Raw genomic sequence first — 19,062 nt, 5'->3', positions numbered from 1 at the left:
ATAGAATAGGAGCCTTGGTACAGAAGGGGGAGAAAATTTGCCATGGTGAACTGCAAAAGAGATTTTTTTGTTTGTGTTGAAAAGAAATGTATAATGAACTGTTAGATAAATGTATATTAAATAATTTTAGGTAAATAGGTATTATATATTTAATAGCATTATGAGAAAATGTTAAAAGAATTTTTTTCGGCTTTCTCTATGTATCTTGTTGACCCAGCTTTCAAAGTCTGTATGAAATCAGGAAGTTGGTTTGTATCTTATCTACAGCAGATTCTTGGTCTGTGTAGATAACAAGACAAAGCAAACCAGACAAATCTGTGATTTACTAGGCAGATGTGGCTAAAACAGAGTAAGGAGGATGAACACTGATTGAACAGAGTTAGCCAACCAGTAATTTTAAGGCCACAAGGAACAAATAAGTAAGAGTAAGACAACTGTTGTAAGAAATAATGGCATCAATAAAAAGACAGCTGGATTGAGGGAGGAAAACAGTTAATAGCTAGAAAACATAGATGAGGAGGTATCAATGACAATTTTAGCAGGATAAGTAAAATGTATCAGTTAAGAGGATTTTGGGTTAGTGTGTATGAAAATATATTTAGAATAGAATGTTTCTAGATGCAGTCATTTTAATAATATGTGCTTGCATGATGTTATGAGAGAAGGTATAAAGGTGGTTTGTTTAACAAAGGGGACTAGAGCAACACAGGACTTGTACCAAATTGGACCAACGTGTATCCTACCTGCACTCCAGGACTGGTAATTGATCATTACATTACCCTGCTCTACCTGCTTTAGTTATGCTTTGTTTGATTAAGGTAGTAACATATTGTCCTAACATTTTCTTATTAAAGCTTTAAATTAGTTAAGCTTAGTAATTGATGTGGAAAGTGCTTTTCACTCAACATTATCCTTTTAGCTCATGCTCAGGTTGGGGCCTTATTATGTGTAAATGAGACTTGAGAAATATAGCCTCAAAATGTTTTGTTCTTGTAAGTTTGCTTTGTACTTTTGTAACATTTGAATATCAAGACTTCACTTTCCGATTTTAGTGTTTGGAGGACTGAGGAACTCAAGCGTCAAAGTGGTATTAAAATAGGAAGGGGATATTGAACCTTTCTCAGAGAGAGGTTCTGTCTGGAATATCAGTTAAACAGATTGTGACACACACTCAAACCCAAAAGAATTTTAAACAGTCTGTCTAAACATCCCCTCCCTTGTCATCTGAGGCTAGGAAAGCTGCAGCTCAGATTTCAGTCTGTTGCAGTCTTGTTATCCATGCTTTTCTCCAGTCCTACAGAAGGTCTTCCAGCAAAAATCAGAGAAGCCAAGATTAGAATAAAAATAGATATGCTGGGGTAGAAATATTTGGAGAAATAAATGTTATTTTTCTCACCAGTTAGCCTTTTAATTAAAATATCATTTTAGTTTTCATACAATGAAATCAACCTTCAATTCAGAAGAATGCACACAATCCTTCCAGTACTTGGGGTTGTCAGGTATCACCCACAGATCCTCATGCTCATCTTCAGAATTGTCCATTGAAAATTCTTTCTCAAAACGTTGGCTGTTATGCACAGTGCAGTGTTGCTAACTCTTGTGACTTCGTCATGAGTCTCATGATAATTATTGTTTTCCTTAAAGCTCAGCTCCAGGAGTCAAGTGGCTAGGTGATGATTTCAGCCTTCATTCTTAAAGAAAAAGTAAGTTTCTAGCCCCTGTGGCTATGAAGAAACTTTCAAAATGTGACCCTAAAGCAGGGGCAGGCAAACTTTTTGGCCTGATGGCCACATCGGGGTTCTGAACGGAGCACCAGGACTGGCAGCTGTAAGTAGTACACCATAAGCAGCACATTCCTACCGGGAGCAATTTAACACACTGCACCTGGCAGCTCTCGCAGCCGCGCTGCCCGGCAGGAGCTCGCAGCCCTGCCACCCAGAGGACTGGCGGCACAGCAAGCTGAGGCTGCGGAGGCCAGGGACTAGCCTCCCCTCCTGTGGGGGCTGGGTGCTAGGATGGTCCCACGGGCCGGATGTGGCCTGTGGGCTGTAGTTTGCTCACCTCTGCCCTAGGCTTAAAAAGCGGAAGGTAAATAAAAAGACGCCCAAATCTATTGTTTTTACATAATCGCATGATTTGAAAGCCAGTCTCATGATTTTTGGTGAGCCTGACTCATGAGTTTTGAACATTTGGGGTTGGCAACTGTAAAATATTCTCTCCCTTTTCCCCTTACAGCTGCAAGGGAAGGGGGAAGAATCACTTCTGGACTCCTTAGGGAGGAGAAAAGGAGCTGGAGAAGAAACATAGCCTAACACTCTGTTAGCAAGGCGGAAGGTTAGCTATGGGGGATGAATGAGAAGTTTTGAGAGAAATCCAGTTTTGGTGTGATCCAGTGATTAGGGCACTGGAGGAAGAGTCAGCAGACCTGAGTTTTGGTCCTGGACCTTGGGCAAGTTTCTGTCTCTCAGTTTCTCCATTTGTAAAATGAGGATGACATCTAATCTCTTTTGAAAAACATTTTGAGATCTACAATTGAGAAGCACTACGGACACCTGATCTTGCTAGATGCTGAGAATACCAGTTCCAATCCAGCTAAACACTGAAGCCTGTGAGTAGTCCCATTGACATCAGTTGACTTAAATACATGTTTAAGTGCTTTGTTGTATCAGGATCAGAGTGCTCAGCATCTTGAAAAATCAAGTCATGAGGGAGCTTTATTATTAGTACATTTGAGAGGCTTAGGAGGAGAAAGGCCAGGAGGGCAGAGGAGGAGGAGGACAGAAAGAGCAACATAGAAGGAAGAGGAAGAAAATACTGCAGGGGCCAAAATCAGAGGGAACTGAAGAGGGAAAGAAAGAAGGGGAAAAAAAACCCCTAATAATCAATTCAAAGGAGGTGTGAGGAATGAATGGTTTAAAAGAAAACTTGGCAGAAGTATTACATTCCAGTAGTGATGAATATACATGCTGGATTCAATAAATGCCAGTTAGTTTTTCCTTGATAGCCAATGGAGATGGAGAAAAAACGGGAGGGATAGTAAGCAAGAGAGAGCACTGTTGGGGCATGGGAGGGCGGTCTGAGACGGATGGTGAGAGGCAGGCTGCTGCAGGAGGGAAATCAGTTCTGGAACTGGGGACCGGGGGGATAAAGTGGAATGAAGGAAAGAAAATGGAGAGACTGAAGAGAAAGAAAGAAAGAACGAGGGAGCCATTGTAAGTGAATGTTTTATTATTTTAATATGATTTTAAGGGAAGACTTTCAAAAGTGCCATTGGCTTTCAGTGGGACTGGTGCTCCTAAAACCTATAGCTGCTTTTGAAAATCTCTGGTTTAAGGAGTTACAATAAAACACACCATTGTTCAGGACAGGGGACTGGGTTTTTTTGTTACAGATTTGTTACATACATACACATACCTAGCACAATGCATTCCTGATCTATGATGGAGGCCCCTAAGTGCTATTGCAATACAAACAATAAATAGTACTATATTTTTGTCCATAGAACACACAGTATGGGCTATAAGCTCTTCATTATATTGTACAATATATGTTCAATACAAATAGAGTCTGCATTGCTGCTGGCAGCCTCTTAGAGAAGGAAGAAGGCTGAATTTGCATGTGGATTCTGAAGTGTCAATATTGTCTCCGGTTTGTAAACATTATTACAAGAACATAAGAACGGCCATACTGGCTCAGACTAAAGGTCCATCTAGCCCAGTATCCTGTCTTCTGACAGTGGCGAATGCCAGGTGCCCCGGAGGGAATGAACAGAACTGGTAATCATCAAGTGATCCATCCCCTGTCACCCATTCCCAGGGTCTGGCAATGCTATCTGTGCAGTTTGTATTATTTTAAAAAATGTAAGAGGCCTGTGTACATTATTAACAGATTTTACAGATCTGAAACATCCTTCGCTCTCGGGTTTTAGAAGATCATTGTTTTAAAAATTCAATTAATGGCAAGAAATTTCCCAAACCAACTTTTTAACTCTCAGAACATAAAAATAGCCTATTTTTAAAAATTGCAAAAATATTCTCACTTGAAACCTTTGGCCTTGTCTACACTAGATTTTTTTCCCTAAAATTTCCCATCATGCAGCTCTAGTGGTAGCAACAGGGGAGTGGGAGGCTAAACAAGGTGCTGGTTTTCTAACCCACAATGTTTTCTAACCCTCCTCAGAACAGATCTAGGTGACACTGTAGTACAAATGCTGGCAGCTACTGGGGCACCTTGTCTGCACTACAGTTTCCAGCACTGATAGCGCTGCAACGATGGGAAGCTTTAAGGGAAAAAAATCCAATGCAGACAAGACCTTTGATTGTCATGGTTCAAGCCCATAAGTATATTCTTACAGCAGAGTTACAAATTCATGTAAAATTCATTTATCATCAATGTAGGAATTAACCCTGCCCAGATGTTCCAGATATTTTGCAGACCTTTGTGCCATATAAGGGAACTTTTCCCCTGCTGCTGAATAGAGCCCATAAATAGAGGTGTATATGGCCTCTTAAGAATGTCAGATAATTGAAAATATCAAAAGCCTAAACTCTTCAGCATGTGTGCGTGCACACGCATAAACCAACAACAGTAAACACTGGTTATTTTTACAGTTTAAAAGGTCATTAAAATGGTAAATTAAATAAAGAAAGCAAATCTCTGGCATTGCTGTTGCTTGCAGTCATTCAGTGGAGTCATGATGAGCAGCTGTTGCAGCAGCAGTAGGAATCTGGCTTTTTCTCAGCTGTGTCCTTGTACCAGTAGCTCCTACTCTGTAGGCATATTACTTTCAGCTAGCATGGTGGGAAGCTCCTGGAGCACAAAGGCTTTGCAACCCTCACTAGCGGGACACTAGCTGTTTGCTGGATTTGTAAAATTAGCGTGCCAACTTTTTCCCTGTAATTCCACTCTCACCTATAAAATCATCGTTCTTTTACTATTTATCATTTGAGTTTTCCCATGACAATGCTCTGCCAGTTATTTTTGAAACTACACACACACATATATATATATTCAAGGGAGAATCATTCATACAAATGCAGAGCAAAACAGTTTACTGAAGTATTCACTTAGCAGTAAAATCAGTAAAGAAAAGTCTTTTCTGGAGCTGGACGCAGCTGCTCACCAGCAGGCAAGAAGAGTTAAACCAGTTATGAAAATGATAACAAAGGAAAAAAGATAAAATCAGTGAAGATGGGAATAGGCACCTTTATTTGGGAAGATTAGGCTGGGTCTACAGTAGGATATTTTCTTCAGAATTCTCACCATTGTACAGTACTTCCTATTGGTGCAGCTCAACTAGCAGTAGCAATGGTGGGATTGTGCATATAGTTGGGACTCTGATGTTTATGCCCTGTGCCATCTATCTCTGCTCAGAGATTGGGTCCTGTCCACATTAAAGCTCCCATTGCTACCACTGGAAGAGCTGCACCTGCAGTGGTGCAAATTTTGCAAAAAAATGTTAAGTGTGCATAAAATCCACCTGCAATGAGAACTGAAGGATGCAGTGCTGACTGGGGGAAAGGGGTGGGTAAACTGAGAGGTTTTGAGTGTCCAGACAGTTTGAAAGCAGGTATGAGGAAATGACTCAGAGAGCAAAGCAGCATTTACCCTTGTTTATGTAACCCTTCTGCCCGTCAGAGTTGGCAGCAACAAGGGCCGGGTTCAATATCTAGGGGATCCATTCCAATAACACAATGCAAACCGGCTCGAGCCCCCATCCAGTGACCTGGGACAAATATATACCACCCCCGCTGGGCGCCTCCAAGAGGCAATACTTCCCCTCTCGAAAGCACATAGTCTGAGCCCTGGTCTACACTAGGACTTTAGGTCGAATTTAGCAGCGTTAAATCGATTTAAACCTGCACCCGTCCACACAATGAAGCCCTTTATTTCGACTTAAAGGGCTCTTAAAATCGATTTCCTTACTCCACCCCTGACAAGTGGATTAGCGCTTAAATCGACGTTGCCGGCTCGAATTTGGGGTACTGTGGACACAATTCGATGGTATTGGCCTCCGGGAGCTATCCCAGAGTGCTCCATTCTGACCGCTCTGGACAGCACTCTCAACTCAGATGCACTGGCCAGGTAGACAGGAAAAGAACCGCGAACTTTTGAATCTCATTTCCTGTTTGGCCAGCGTGGCAAGCTGCAGGTGACCATGCAGAGCTCATCAGCACAGGTGACCATGATGGAGTCCCAGAATCGCAAAAGAGCTCCAGCATGGACCGAACGGGAGGTACGGGATCTGATCGCTGTTTGGGGAGAGGAATCCGTGCTATCAGAACTCCGTTCCAGTTTTCGAAATGCCAAAACCTTTGTCAAAATCTCCCAGGGCATGAAGGACAGAGGCCATAACAGGGACCCGAAGCAGTGCCGCGTGAAACTGAAGGAGCTGAGGCAAGCCTACCAGAAAACCAGAGAGGCGAACAGCCGCTCTGGGTCAGAGCCCCAAACATGCCGCTTCTATGATGAGCTGCATGCCATTTTAGGGGGTTCAGCCACCACTACCCCAGCCGTGTTGTTTGACTCCTTCAATGGAGATGGAGGCAGTACGGAAGTAGGTTTTGGGGACGAAGAAGATGATGATGAGAAGGAGGTTGTAGATAGCTCACAGCAAGCAAGCGGAGAAACCGGTTTTCCCGACAGCCAGGAACTGTTTCTCACCCTAGACCTGGAGCCAGTACCCCCCGAACCCACCCAAGGCTGCCTCCTGGACCCAGCAGGCGGAGAAGGGACCTCTGGTGAGTGTACCTTTTAAAATGCTATACATGGTTTAAAAGCAAGCATGTGAAAGGATTACTTTGCCCTGGCATTTGCGGTTCTCCTAGATGTAGTCCTAAAGCCTTTGCAAAAGGTTTCTGGGGAGGGCAGCCTTATTTCGTCCTTCATGGTAGGACACTTTACCACTCCAGGCCAGTAACACGTACTCGGGAATCACTGTAGAACAAAGCATTGCAGTGTATGTTTGCTGGCATTCAACCAAAATCCGTTCTTTATCTCTCTGTGTTATCCTCAGGAGAGTGAGATATAATTCATGGTCACCTGGTTGAAATAGAGTGCTTTTCTTCAGGGGACACTCAGAGGAGCCCATTCCTGCTGGGCTGTTTGCCTGTGGCTAAACAGAAATGTTCCCCGCTGTTAGCCACAGGGAGGGGGGAAGGTTGAGGGGGTAGTCATGCGGTGGGAGGAGGCAAAATGCAACCTTGTAACGAAAGCACATGTGCTATGTATGTAATGTTAACAGCAAGGTTTACCCTGAAAGAGTGTAGCGACTGTTTTATAAAATGTGTCTTTTTAAATACCGCTGTCCCTTTTTTTTTTCTCCACCAGCTGCATGTGTTTCAATGATCACAGGATCTTCTCCTTCCCAGAGGCTAGTGAAGCTTAGAAAGAAAAAAAAACGCACTCGCAATGAAATGTTCTCCGAGCTCATGCTGTCCTCCCACACTGACAGAGCACAGACGAATGCGTGGAGGCAAATAATGTCAGAGTGCAGGAAAGCACAAAATGACCGGGAGGAGAGGTGGAGGGCTGAAGAGAGTAAGTGGTGGGCTGAAGAGAGTAAGTGGCGGGCTGAAGACAGGGCTGAAGCTCAAATGTGGTGGCAGCATGATGAGAGGAGGCAGGATTCAATGCTGAGGCTGCTGCAGGACCAAACCAGTATGCTCCAGTGTATGTTTGAGCTGCAGCAAAGGTAGCTGGAGCACAGACTGCCACTGCTGCCCCTCTGTAACCAACCGCCCTCCTCCCCAAGTTCCATAGCCTCCACACCCAGACGCCCAAGAACGCGGTGGGGGGGCCTCCGGCCAACCAGCCACTCCACCACAGAGGATTGCCCAAAAAAAAGAAGGCTGTCATTCAATAAATTTTAAAGTTGTAAACTTTTAAAGTGCTGTGCTTAAAGTGCTGTGTGGCATTTTCCTTCCCTCCTCCACCACCCCTCCTGGGATACCTTGGTAGTCATCTCCCTATTTGTGTGATGAATGAATAACGAATGCATGACTGTGAAGCAGCAATGACTTTATTGCCTCTGCAAGCAATGATTAAAGGGAGGAGGGGAGGGTGGTTGGTTAGCTTACAAGGAAGTAGAGTGAACCAAGGGGCGGGGGGTTTCATCAAGGGGGTTTCACACCGTAGCCTGGCCAGTCATGAAACTGGTTTTCAAAGCTTCTCTGATGCATACCGCGCCCTCCTGTGCTCTTCTAACCGCCCTGGTGTCTGGCTGCGCGTAACCAGCAGCCAGGCGATTTGCCTCAACCTCTCACCCCGCCATAAACGTCTCCCCCTTACTCTCACAGATATTGTGGAGCACACAGCAAGCAGTAATAACAGTGGGAATATTGGTTTCGCTCAGGTCTAAGCCAGTCAGTAAACTGCACCAGCGCTCCTTTAAACGTCCAAATGCACATTCTACCACCATTCTGCACTTGCTCAGCCTGTAGTTGAACAGCTCCTGACTACTGTCCAGGCTGCCTGTGTACGGCTTCATGAGCCATGGCATTAAGGGGTAGGCTGGGTCCCCAAGGATACATATAGGCATTTCAACATCCCCAACAGTTATTTTCTGGTCTGGGAATAAAGTCCCTTCCTGCAGCTTTTGAAACAGACCAGAGTTCCTGAAGATGCGAGCATCATGCACCTTTCCCGGCCATCCCATGTTGATGTTGGTGAAACGTCCCTTGTGATCCACCAGAGCTTGCAGCACTATCGAAAAGTACCCCTTGCGGTTTATGTACTCGCTGCCTTTGTGCTCCGGTGCCAAGATAGGGATATGGGTTCCGTCTATGGTCCCACCACAGTTAGGGAATCCCATTGCAGCAAAGCCATCCACTATGACCTGCACATTTCCCAGGGTCACTACCCTTGATATCAGCAGATCTTTGATTGCGTGGGCTACTTGCATCACAGCAGCCCCCACAGTAGATTTGCCCACTCCAAATTGATTCCCAACTGACCGGTAGCTGTCTGGCGTTGCAAGCTTCCACAGGGCTATCGCCACTCGCTTCTCAACTGTGAGGGCTGCTCTCATCTTGGTATTCATGCGCTTCAGGGCAGGGGAAAGCAAGTCACAAAGTTCCATGAAAGTGCCCCTACGCATGCGAAAGTTTCGCAGCCACTGGGAATCGTCCCAGACCTGCAACACTATGCGGTCCCACCAGTCTGTGCTTGTTTCCCGAGCCCAGAATCGGCGTTCCACAGCATGAACCTGCCCCATTAGCACCATGATGCATGCATTGTCAGGGCCCATGCTTTCAGAGAAATCTGTGTCCATGTCCTGATCACTCACGGGACCGCGCTGACGTCGCCTCCTCGCCTGGTATCGCGTTGCCATGTTCTGGTGCTGCATATACTGCTGGATAATGCGTGTGGTGGTTAATGTGCTCCTAATTGCCAAAGTGAGCTGAGCGGCCTCCATGCTTGCCTTGGTATGGCGTCCGCACAGAAAAAAGGCGCGGAACGATTGTCTGCCGTTGCTCTGACGGAGGGAGGGGCGACTGACGACACGGCTTACAGGGTTGGCTTCAGGGAGCTAAAATCAACAAAGGGGGTATCTTTACATCAAGGAGTATTTCAGGCAGGACTTCACGGAGGGTTCCAATAAGAAATGGTGCACCTAAGTTATTGTCCTTATTGGAACAAGAAGGTTAGCCTGGCCTCTGATTGATACATGGCTAGATTTACCTCGCTGCACCTTCTCTGTAAGTGACTGCAGTGTGATCTAGAAGAATGAGTCCCCTAGACAGGGGAGGGGGGGAAGCAAATGAGTACAAAACAAATCTGGTCTATTTCTTGTTTTGATCCACTCCATCTATTTTTTACATCTTTGGCTGGCAGCAGACGGTGCAGAAGGCCTGCATGCCATCCACATCTCATAGCTGCTCGGCAGAAGATGGTACAGTACGACTGCTAGCAGTCCGTATCGCCTGCCCGCTCACCATAAGACGGTTCAATAGGACTGACTGCAGGACTAAAGAGAATGACCTGCTCAAGTCACTCCAAATTTAGTCCCTGCGCCCATGTCTGCCCAGGCGCTCCTGATCGACCTCACAGAGGCGACCAGGAGCACCTCGGACATGACGATGACAGCTACCAGTCGTACTGTACCGTCTGCTGTCACAAGGCAAGGGGTTGCTGCTACTGTGTAGCAATGCCGTACCGTGTCTGCCAGCACCCAGGAGACATAGGGTGACGGTTACCTGAGCGGGCTCCATGCTTGCCGTGGTATGGCGTCTGCACAGGTAACTCAGGAAAAAAGGCGCGAAAAGATTGTCTGCCCTTGCTTTCACGGGGGGAGGGAGGGAACGGGGGCCTGACGATATGTACCCAGAACCACCCACGACAATGTTTTAGCCCCATCAGGCATTGGGATCTCAACCCAGAATTCCAATGGGCAGCGGAGACTGCGGGAACTGTGGGATAGCTACCCACAGTGCAACGCTCCGGAAGTCGACGCTTGCCTCGGTACTGTGAAAGCGCTCCGCCGAGTTAATGCACTTAATGCACTTAGAGCATTTTCTGTGGGGACACACACACTCAAATATATAAAACCGATTTCTAAAAAACCGACTTCTATAAATTCGACCTAATTTCGTAGTGTAGACATACCCATAGTGTAGGAAAAGCCTTTTAATAACAGAGAGAAACAATGTGGCATTATGTTGGGGAAACACCACCAACAGGATTCATAACACAACCCATGAGCAAAAAAAAAACCCACCCCAAGCAAATTGGGGCATGCCCTTTTCCCTTTGGTTCTTGAGTCCAGCAACCCCAAATCACCCAAAGTCCCAAAAGTCCCTGTCCCTGGTCAGGGCAGCCCCAGAGTTCGAAAGTTTATCTGCGGAGCTTTACCTCCCAACCTGGGTGGAAATGGGATGGGGGTAAGAGGCACCTTACATGATCTGAAGCTGACCGCCCCATAGCGGCGCTCCGCTCTGCCAGCCGCCCCACGAACTCCTTCGCTCAGCTGCGCTCCGCTCCGCCACCCGCCCCACGAACTCCTTCGCTCAGCTGCACTCCGCTCCGCCACCCGCCCCACGAACTCCTTCGCTCAGCTCCACGGCCCACAAGCAGCTCCTGCCATCCACAAACTGCTCCACGTCTAACTGCTTCACCAGCCGGTCTGCAAGGCACTCCAGCCATCCTGCAAACTGCTCCACAATATATCTTCAGGCTCCCCCACTACTTAACATAACACTAAGTGATTTCAGCTCTTAGGTGAATTCAGCTTGTAGTAAGGGAGCCCCAGTGCTAGTGCACTGTCAGCCCAAAGCGAGCTCAGCAGCCTACAACCAGACTTCTAATGAAATCAAAATTAGCTCTGATATTCCACAGTGGAGAGAGGAGGAAGTGCAATTAGCATGTAAGGCCCTCACCAAGGGGCCCATGCCACCAAGTATTAATACTTGTCCCCAACCTCTCTCTATTCACACAGTTTTTGGAACCCATGACCCTTGCCAAGTGAGTGCTCCTTAGTTGATGGTGAATCCCTCCATCATAACAAAAGGCCACGTACAGTTCCAAGCACAGGTCCCATAATCAGGGTAATAACAATTTATTCTTCCTGCCCCAATAACAGAGACACTGGGGATCCCACAGCAGCCACAGTGACCATTTGGGCAGCTATGGTCTCATTCTAGGCGGGGCGGGTGTGCCTATGCAAATGAGATCGGCCCCTGAAGTTCTTTTCCACAACTTACCACACCTCACCACCGGATGTCAGGGTGGAGCTCATCCTGACACTGCTTACATCTATGAAGGAGGGGCAGGAAAAAGAGTAAGGCCCCTAGGCCAGGGTGAAACATTTTCAGTGCAAAGAATCCCTGGTGGTATGAATCCTCTCCACACGTCTGGGACATTCTGGAGACCCGTGATGGACCCAAACTGGGCCCTGGTAGCTACCTTGTCTGGGTAGCCCGTGAGGACAGGCAGATGATTACACCCAGGCCCTGACCTCTCGCAGCGCCCACTGGGCTGGGACGCTGGGCGCCAGTGGCGGCTGGGGGAGGAGGGTGAAATACCTTGGCGCTATGGGGACGCTGCTTCTTTGGGGAGGTGATGTCCCGCGGCTCTGGCGACTGCTCCCCCTAGCGGCGACCGGGGGAACGCGGCGGGGCCGGGCGCTGATGCAATCGGAACCCGCAAGCAGCAGCCGCCGCCAGCAGCCGCGGCCGGGAGAGTGTCAGTTCCTTCCAGCCTGCGCTGCAACGTGTCCCAAAGCAGGCAGGCGCTGCGTGAGGGAGAGACTGACAGCCTGTAGGCGCTTCATCCTCATCGGTGACCGAAGGGAGCGGGGCCGTGGAGAAAGCTCTTCCTGCCTTCATCTGGCAATTAATGCTCTTGCCCCAGCATGATGAAGGTAATTGGAGTCAGTGTGCTGCAGAATTTCTCCCTGGGTGCCCGTCCACCGAGGGATGCACAGTGGCAAGAAAACAGCATTTCTCTAGTTTGTTGTTGCTCGGATTTGGCTTTGGTGCTTCGCAAGGGAGGCTCTGTCCTCGCGAGTTGATTGTTTCTGATTCAGAGGCAGGATGTGCGTGACTCTCTCGTCTCCTTTTTAAATTGTTGAATGGCATATTGGGGGGGAGGAGAGAGAGAAAGAGAGAGAAAGCCTTTCCATCTAATCTTGCATGGGAGAATTGTTTGTTACCGGCGCGGCTTTATTTCTAACAATGGGTCTCTTAAGGGGTTAAAAAAACAGAAGGGAAAAAAAAAATCAGCGAAGGGTATAGTCTGCTGACAGGCAACATGGATTTGAAGTGCCCGGGAGTTTATTATAGCTCTTAGCTGTGCAGTCATGCTAGACCTGAATCAGGGTAACAGGCAGCAGAGTGTAGCGTGGTTTGGTGTAAATGGAAAATGTAACCTTTTCACGTGTTAAAGTTAATGTGAGATGTTGGGCTTTTGGAAACCAGCCTTTTATAGTCGCAGTTGGGTCTCTACATCCTTTAAGTTATACAGTCTTTTTTTATGCTGCCCCCTGAGATGTGGGGAGAGACGTCTTGTTCTTCCAAAAGGGCTTCGTGCTGTTGCTGCTTTTTCTTCTCAGCTGGTAACTTTACACTGCACGAAACAGCTGCACCATGCGAAGGTCTGGGGTCTTGAAGGAGGTTCTGTACAAAGCTGGCTTTGAACTGACATATTGTTTGTCCTGAATTTGCACTTGGGCTCGTGCACAGTTGCTCCACTTAAATGATTCTGCTAGATGAGATGAGAGCTTATTCCACCCAGGGGCGGAAGGGGAAACATCAGTGGGCTGCACTCATGCTGCTCTCCCCTGCCGATTGTTGTGTTGCCCTTTTCTCACCCTTGGATCTTGTCTACATTGAACATTTTCTGAAATTCCCTCGCTGTTGCCTTAGCAATGGTGCAGCTGCACAGATGCTGTCAATAATGGGAACACTAGTAAATCGGTGTTTTATCACCACCCCACCACACCTGTGCTCCATCTACATGAGCATTCCCACAACTGCTAGCATCAATGCAGCTGAGACAGGGCTAGACCAGTGATGGGAGAAGTTCTGAAAATGCTCCTAGTAGCCCACTTAGTGGCTTCTCCGGTTCCGCATGCTGTGGGCTAGGGATGTAGGCACTCTGGGGAGCAGGTTACAATCTTGCATTGCCACTATTCTGGCTGTACCAGCTGCATGACTGACCAGAGCAGTGGACTTCAAACTGCAGGACTGTTATCCATCACCTTACAGCAATACTAACCAAGCACAAACAAAAAAGAAGGAAGTAAAATTTGATCCATAGCACTGATCATGACAACAGTGAGCTTGACAATGAAATTACACTATTTCTAAGCAAAAGGATCACTCTGCTGGACAGAACAAACGGGAATGATATAATGGTACTCTGATCTAGGAGACAGGAGATCTGGGTTGTACATTCTGCCACTGGCCTACTGTGTAACTTTGGAGAAGTCACTTCACTTCTCTGTGCCTTTGTTTTCCCTTTTGCCCTTCATTTGTTTTATCTGTTTAGACTGTAAACTCTTGAGGACAGGGACTGTCACTGTGTGTTTGTACAGTCATAGCGCTCATCACAATGGGATCCCAATCACAGTTTGGGCCTCTAGGCATAACTGTAGTAAAAATAAAACTATGAAGGTATCTATCAGTAATGAGATCATTACACTTCCCTGTCCCTTGAAGTTTCCCCTCTTCACTATTTCCTGCTTTAAATCCCTGCTACTCCAATAAAGACACATTCTCCCTCAACCCTCTTCTAATTCCCTTCCTGTCTCTGAGCCCTCTTTACAGAAATATTATGTGTCAGAACTGAATTTACCTCTGGTTTCTCTAGTTCTGCCTTGTCCCCCTGTGGCAACTTATTTCAGCTGACAGGCCTAGCGCTTACATCATCTTGTGAGGATGTGGGCGGTCTGATTTCCCTGGCACTGAGGCTGACTGCCCAGATCAGTGTTATAGAGTCATAGGAGAAACAGAAGGAAGAAAAAAGAGGTTAGCTTGCACACAGCTTACATTTTTCAAAACCAGCCATGGGCCATATTCATCCCTGGTATAACTCCATGGAATTATTCCCCTGGAGTTGCACCAAGGATGAATTTCTCCTTAGGAATACAGTGATCAGTAAATATTCAGGGGTCAGGATTGTCAGGAGAGGAGACACATCACATTTTATTAATGACATGAGCACTCAACCTAGACAGTCTATTCAGGCCTTTTGAAATAATGCATCCACGCTAGGCGGGCTAAAGATTCAGCATATGCATTAGTATAGTTGCTCCCATACAAATAAAATGACAATGTTAGTATCTGTAAATAACTGTGGCTACATAAATAAAAACACCATTGTCATTAGTAGGCATCAAAACCAGGATTTTTAGCAAAAAAATTATGAGGTCTCTTTGCTGTGAGAAAACAGGGGACTTTATTCTTGCTAGCCCCAACCAGCAGGGATGATATGATCATATTCGCTATACCAAATGAGTTATGTCTTCCACCTTGTTAGAAAAGCTAGTCAAAGGCTTTGAGACCCAGAGAAGTTCAAGTCCTGTCCAGGGTACTAGTCTGTAACAAAGTGTAGCTAGTGACTGAGAGCTTTGGTGTCTGTAATGTGGAGATTGAACACCTGGCCTCAGCACTGAAAGCATAAACTTCCATGACAGCTTGAGCGCATGATGAGGGAGTATATGTCCATAACTTGTCATACAGTCACCCATTCTGGTAACTTGATAACTTTACCTTACAACTACAGGGATGCGTGGCCCCACTTTCCTTGGAAATGGTTCCGTTGCCTCATAGTTTATACTTTAAGGAACCAGATTATTACCTCATAAAACAGAGCACCTGTCATCATAAACCTTTATTATACAAGAGGTGAGATTAACTCTGGTCCACTAGGAGTCTAGCAAATATTACCATATGTTACTGACGATGAAAATCCAGTTGTTTGCTTTTCTAAAGGTCCAGCGATTCCTTCTCTTGTGCAAACCATAAGAGCCAAATAAAATAACATGAAGTTCCAATTACAACTGTTGTTAAAAGTAATCAAAAGCTTTAACCCATCTGTCTTCCCTGACACGCCCATCTTGGTACATGGGTTGTTATTGTTTTACGGACCAGAGTTATTCATTTACTTACCTTCCCTTTTGAAGTTCACCATTCATGCCCAAGTTACATTTTTAGGACATATATATACAATGGAGTAAAAGAACTATATATATGAATACTTAACTATGTGCATAGCTAATACTAGTACAGTTTACCGACCTGAATGTTTCATGAATTTAACAACAATGATCATGCTGATTGTAAGACTAGAATATTGATTTTGTTGATGCTTCTTGATGCCAGAAGTGGTCAGAAGGGAAAGAGGAGGAGGCGGCAACGAGCCGGGACAGACATAGAGAAGCTTGCAGGATCAGCAGCAGACTCTACTATGCCTCCTCAAGGTCACTAAGTCCATGAGAGTTTAGCAGTGCGGGACCAGTCCCTTTGTTTTCTCCTGTTTAGACCCAGAAAACCCAGTCTTCAGGGTGTCTCTGACCTCCCCAAACAGTGCATTTACCCTTTCTGCGAGCCAGAATCTTAATGGTTTCACATTATCTAATTTTGGTGAGTTGCTCTTAATACTATTTCATTTAAGTTCCTTGTAACAGCCATGATTACTATACTCATTCTGCAGCTGGGAAGGTGGGCAGCCTTCCAGAGTGCAGCCCTGCTCCACAATCAGCTAGCGGAGTGCAATAGAACATGGTGTGCTATTCATCCTGGAGCCTGAAAACAAGACTCCCAGATGACGAGCTAGAGGTCCAAGGTTTCTTTTTCTGAGCCTGTGTCTTGCACACAATAGTACAGATTGGTGTTTGCTTGGGCAGAGGTTCTCTTGTGTTCAAACTGCTGATGGTCTTGCTCATTGTTGTCCTTAAGATGAGCACAAAAGACAGTGACTTCTGTGTGGAAGGTGCTGATGGACTGCACAAGTTGGAGAACTGCTGTACAAAGCCATAAGTAATACTTCCATCCTGAGGAACTTGAAGAGCTTTGCAAACGTTAGTAGTTAAATCAACCCTGTAATGTAGGTAGGTGGTTTCTTGAGAAAGCTACCTAAAGGTACTGAATAGATATGACATCTTCTGAGACATGAAGTCTTCGTGAGAATTCTAAAGAGAATTCTAGTCATTTTGTTGACACCCAATTGCTTTTTATGAGCTGAATCATATAATTAACTCCTTAAATCCCATAGCGAGACTCATCAGTATTCCGAAGCTATGCCGGGGACAGTGCCTTCTCCACTCATTCCCAGAGCCTCTGCCAGACAAGCAGCAATGAGAAGGGATTTAAACGCTGCATTTCCTGCCTCCCCCTGGCATGAGGCAGCCGAGCTACTGCCTCCTCCTCTGATCTGGCAGCCGTAGAGTCTACTCTCTCCCAGCTGGCTATCTTCTCCTCATCCCATTCTGACCACCACTGGCACCAAGGAACATCACACACCCATCCACCCCACTGGAGAATTCTCCGAGGTATTTGGAAAAGGAGGAGGGAAACAAAAAACTCACAGAGGATGTGAGGGCCAGAATGTCATGGGGGAGATGAAGGTTTATGGGATCAAAAAAAGCAAACAATTTAAAGAATGGGCTTGAGGGTAATACTGAAAATGTGATAATACCATTATATAAAACAGTGGTTCAGCTTCTCTGGGGATACTGTGTGTTCTGTGATGGCCACCCTATCTGAAAAAGGGTCTAGTAGAAATTAAGGGGATTCTGAGATTGGCAATGAGAGTGATTAGAGGCATGCAAATACTTTCATGTGAAGAGAGATTGAAAGGGTGGTGATTGTTTGCCTCACAGAAGAGGGGAAAGAGAGGGGACCTGACCAAGGCACACAGAAGAATTTAACAAGGTTCAAAGAGGGATGTGTCTAACAAGATTGTCCAGAGATGCTATAGGAAATTCTAAAAAAATAAAATTAAAAAAATTGGAAGGGCTCCAGATCCTCAATCTTCAGGGTTTAAGCCTGTGCTGTAAGCAACGTTAGAGTCTGAGCTAGGAAACACTCATTCTTGGACATGCTGCTTATTTCTATGGGTTAATCCCATTGACCGGGAGAAGTTTTCAGAGGCACAAAAGATGGCTGGGTGCTTTTAAAGTCTATAGGAGCTGGGTACCTTTGTGTCTTTGAAAATCTCCTTCCTTTGATGGCAGCATCTGCAGGGTCACGGCCTTAGCACATGCTTGCTTGTGCACAGAGCTAGCGTGGCTTGTCAAGGTGTGATCCTTGGCAAAGCTGGCTCTGTCTCATTCTAGAGGTGTGAAGAATAGGAAATCAAGTCGGATTTAAGCTTTCAAAGTGTTGTTTTACCAGCTCCATTGCGATGTGAGTTCATTTCCCTCCCCATCCCTTTTGCGGCTGCCCATCACCATAGTGTCTGAGCACCTTCCATGTAAAATCAATAGTGACATCCCTAGTAATCTGTGGTTTTGCTTCTCTGAATGATTTGCCAGTCAAGAAAATTTTATAATTATAAGGAACAAAATAAGAAATGACAATGAAGAGTATATTATAATTATAAAATTAATTATATATAATTATATAATTATAAAATTATAATTTGTAAACTAATTCTTTAATTTATCTCCTGCCGTCTGTGTGAGGTAGGTGGTATTATCCCCATTTTCCCAGTAGGAAAATGGGCAGAGAGGATCCTGCACCAGTCCAGTCAGTGGGAGTTTTGTTATTGACTTTAATGAGTGTAGGATCCAGTAATAGGGAAAAGTTTCAAAGGCACCTAAAGCTATGGCTACACTACAGCACGGAAGCAGCACAGTTGCAGCTATGCCACTGGAGTGCTGTAGTATAGACACTACCTATAGTGACAGAAGGGATTTTTCTTTTTTCTGTCTCAGTAGGAAATCCACCCCCTCAAGAGACTGTAGCAATTTCAGCAGAAGAATTCTTCCATCAACTTAGCAGTGTCTATACTGGGCCTTACGTCAGCTTAACTACATCTCTTAGGAGTGTGAATTTTTCATATCCCTGAGTGATGTAGCTATGTTGATCTGTTTTAGGTGTAGGCCAGGCCTAAGTGACTTAGGCTCCTAAATCCCATTTGTAACAGTGATAAAGTTCCTTGAAAGTCAAAGGGATGCTGCTGAAATTCTTCCGCTGCTGTAGCAAGTGTCTAGACATAGTGTATAGCATAGTACAGCATTTTTCAAATGCTACCACTGTGGCCGCATGCAGCCACCAGGGGCTTTTCTTGCGTCCACAGCCACCTGGGCTGTGACTTCTGGGAGGGGAGAGGGAGGAACCAAAGTAGCGGCCCCTCCCCTTCCCTGGTGCAGTTGGATGCACTGCCTTGGTGTTGGTTGCTGGGGCCCCCAGCAGGGGTTGAGCCCTGCCCACCTCTGGAGACACCTGGGGCACAATGCAAGAGGAGCCGGCAGCTGGGTTGTTCCCCACCTTCCCAGGGGCGGTGGGACTCAGGCTTTGGGGTTTAGCCCAGGGGTGGCAGGACAGCAGGCTCTGGCCATGGGACTTCGTGCTCCGTCACTGGGCCCTGTCCTCTCTGGCTTTGGGTTCTGACCACGGG

General features: G+C 46.1%; 2 protein-coding genes across 2 annotated transcripts in view; both read left to right on the top strand.

The window, feature by feature from the left end:
- The first annotated feature begins 6,097 nt into the window (after positions 1-6,097).
- LOC140906215 (uncharacterized) lies at positions 6,098-7,882 on the top strand. The gene is made up of 2 exons (XM_073329718.1): positions 6,098-6,740; positions 7,330-7,882. Exons 1-2 carry the CDS (start codon positions 6,158-6,160, stop codon positions 7,695-7,697), a joined length of 951 nt encoding a protein of 316 aa, XP_073185819.1. The 5' UTR covers positions 6,098-6,157; the 3' UTR covers positions 7,698-7,882.
- A 4,250-nt stretch (positions 7,883-12,132) lies between these two features.
- The window catches only part of BCAT1 (branched chain amino acid transaminase 1), a 108,572-nt gene continuing 101,642 nt past the window's right edge, over positions 12,133-19,062 (top strand). The window contains exon 1 of the mRNA XM_073318390.1: positions 12,133-12,358. Within this exon, the coding sequence (XP_073174491.1) occupies positions 12,350-12,358 (9 nt within the window). The 5' untranslated portion in view covers positions 12,133-12,349. The remainder of the gene's footprint in view (positions 12,359-19,062) is intronic.

The sequence above is a fragment of the Lepidochelys kempii genome, chromosome 1 (genome assembly GCF_965140265.1).
Source record: "Lepidochelys kempii isolate rLepKem1 chromosome 1, rLepKem1.hap2, whole genome shotgun sequence".
NCBI classification, from domain to species: domain Eukaryota; kingdom Metazoa; phylum Chordata; order Testudines; family Cheloniidae; genus Lepidochelys; species Lepidochelys kempii.
The sequence above is the reverse complement of the archived record's forward strand: the minus strand, read 5'-3'. Positions and strand labels throughout refer to the sequence as shown.

Coding starts and splice junctions, on each gene's coding strand:
- LOC140906215 (XM_073329718.1), top strand. CDS start 6,158: ATGCAGAGCTCATCAGCACAGGTGACCATGATGGAGTCCCAGAATCGC. Junction 6,741..7,329: donor AGGCGGAGAAGGGACCTCTG/GTGAGTGTACCT, acceptor TTTCTCCACCAG/CTGCATGTGTTTCAATGATC.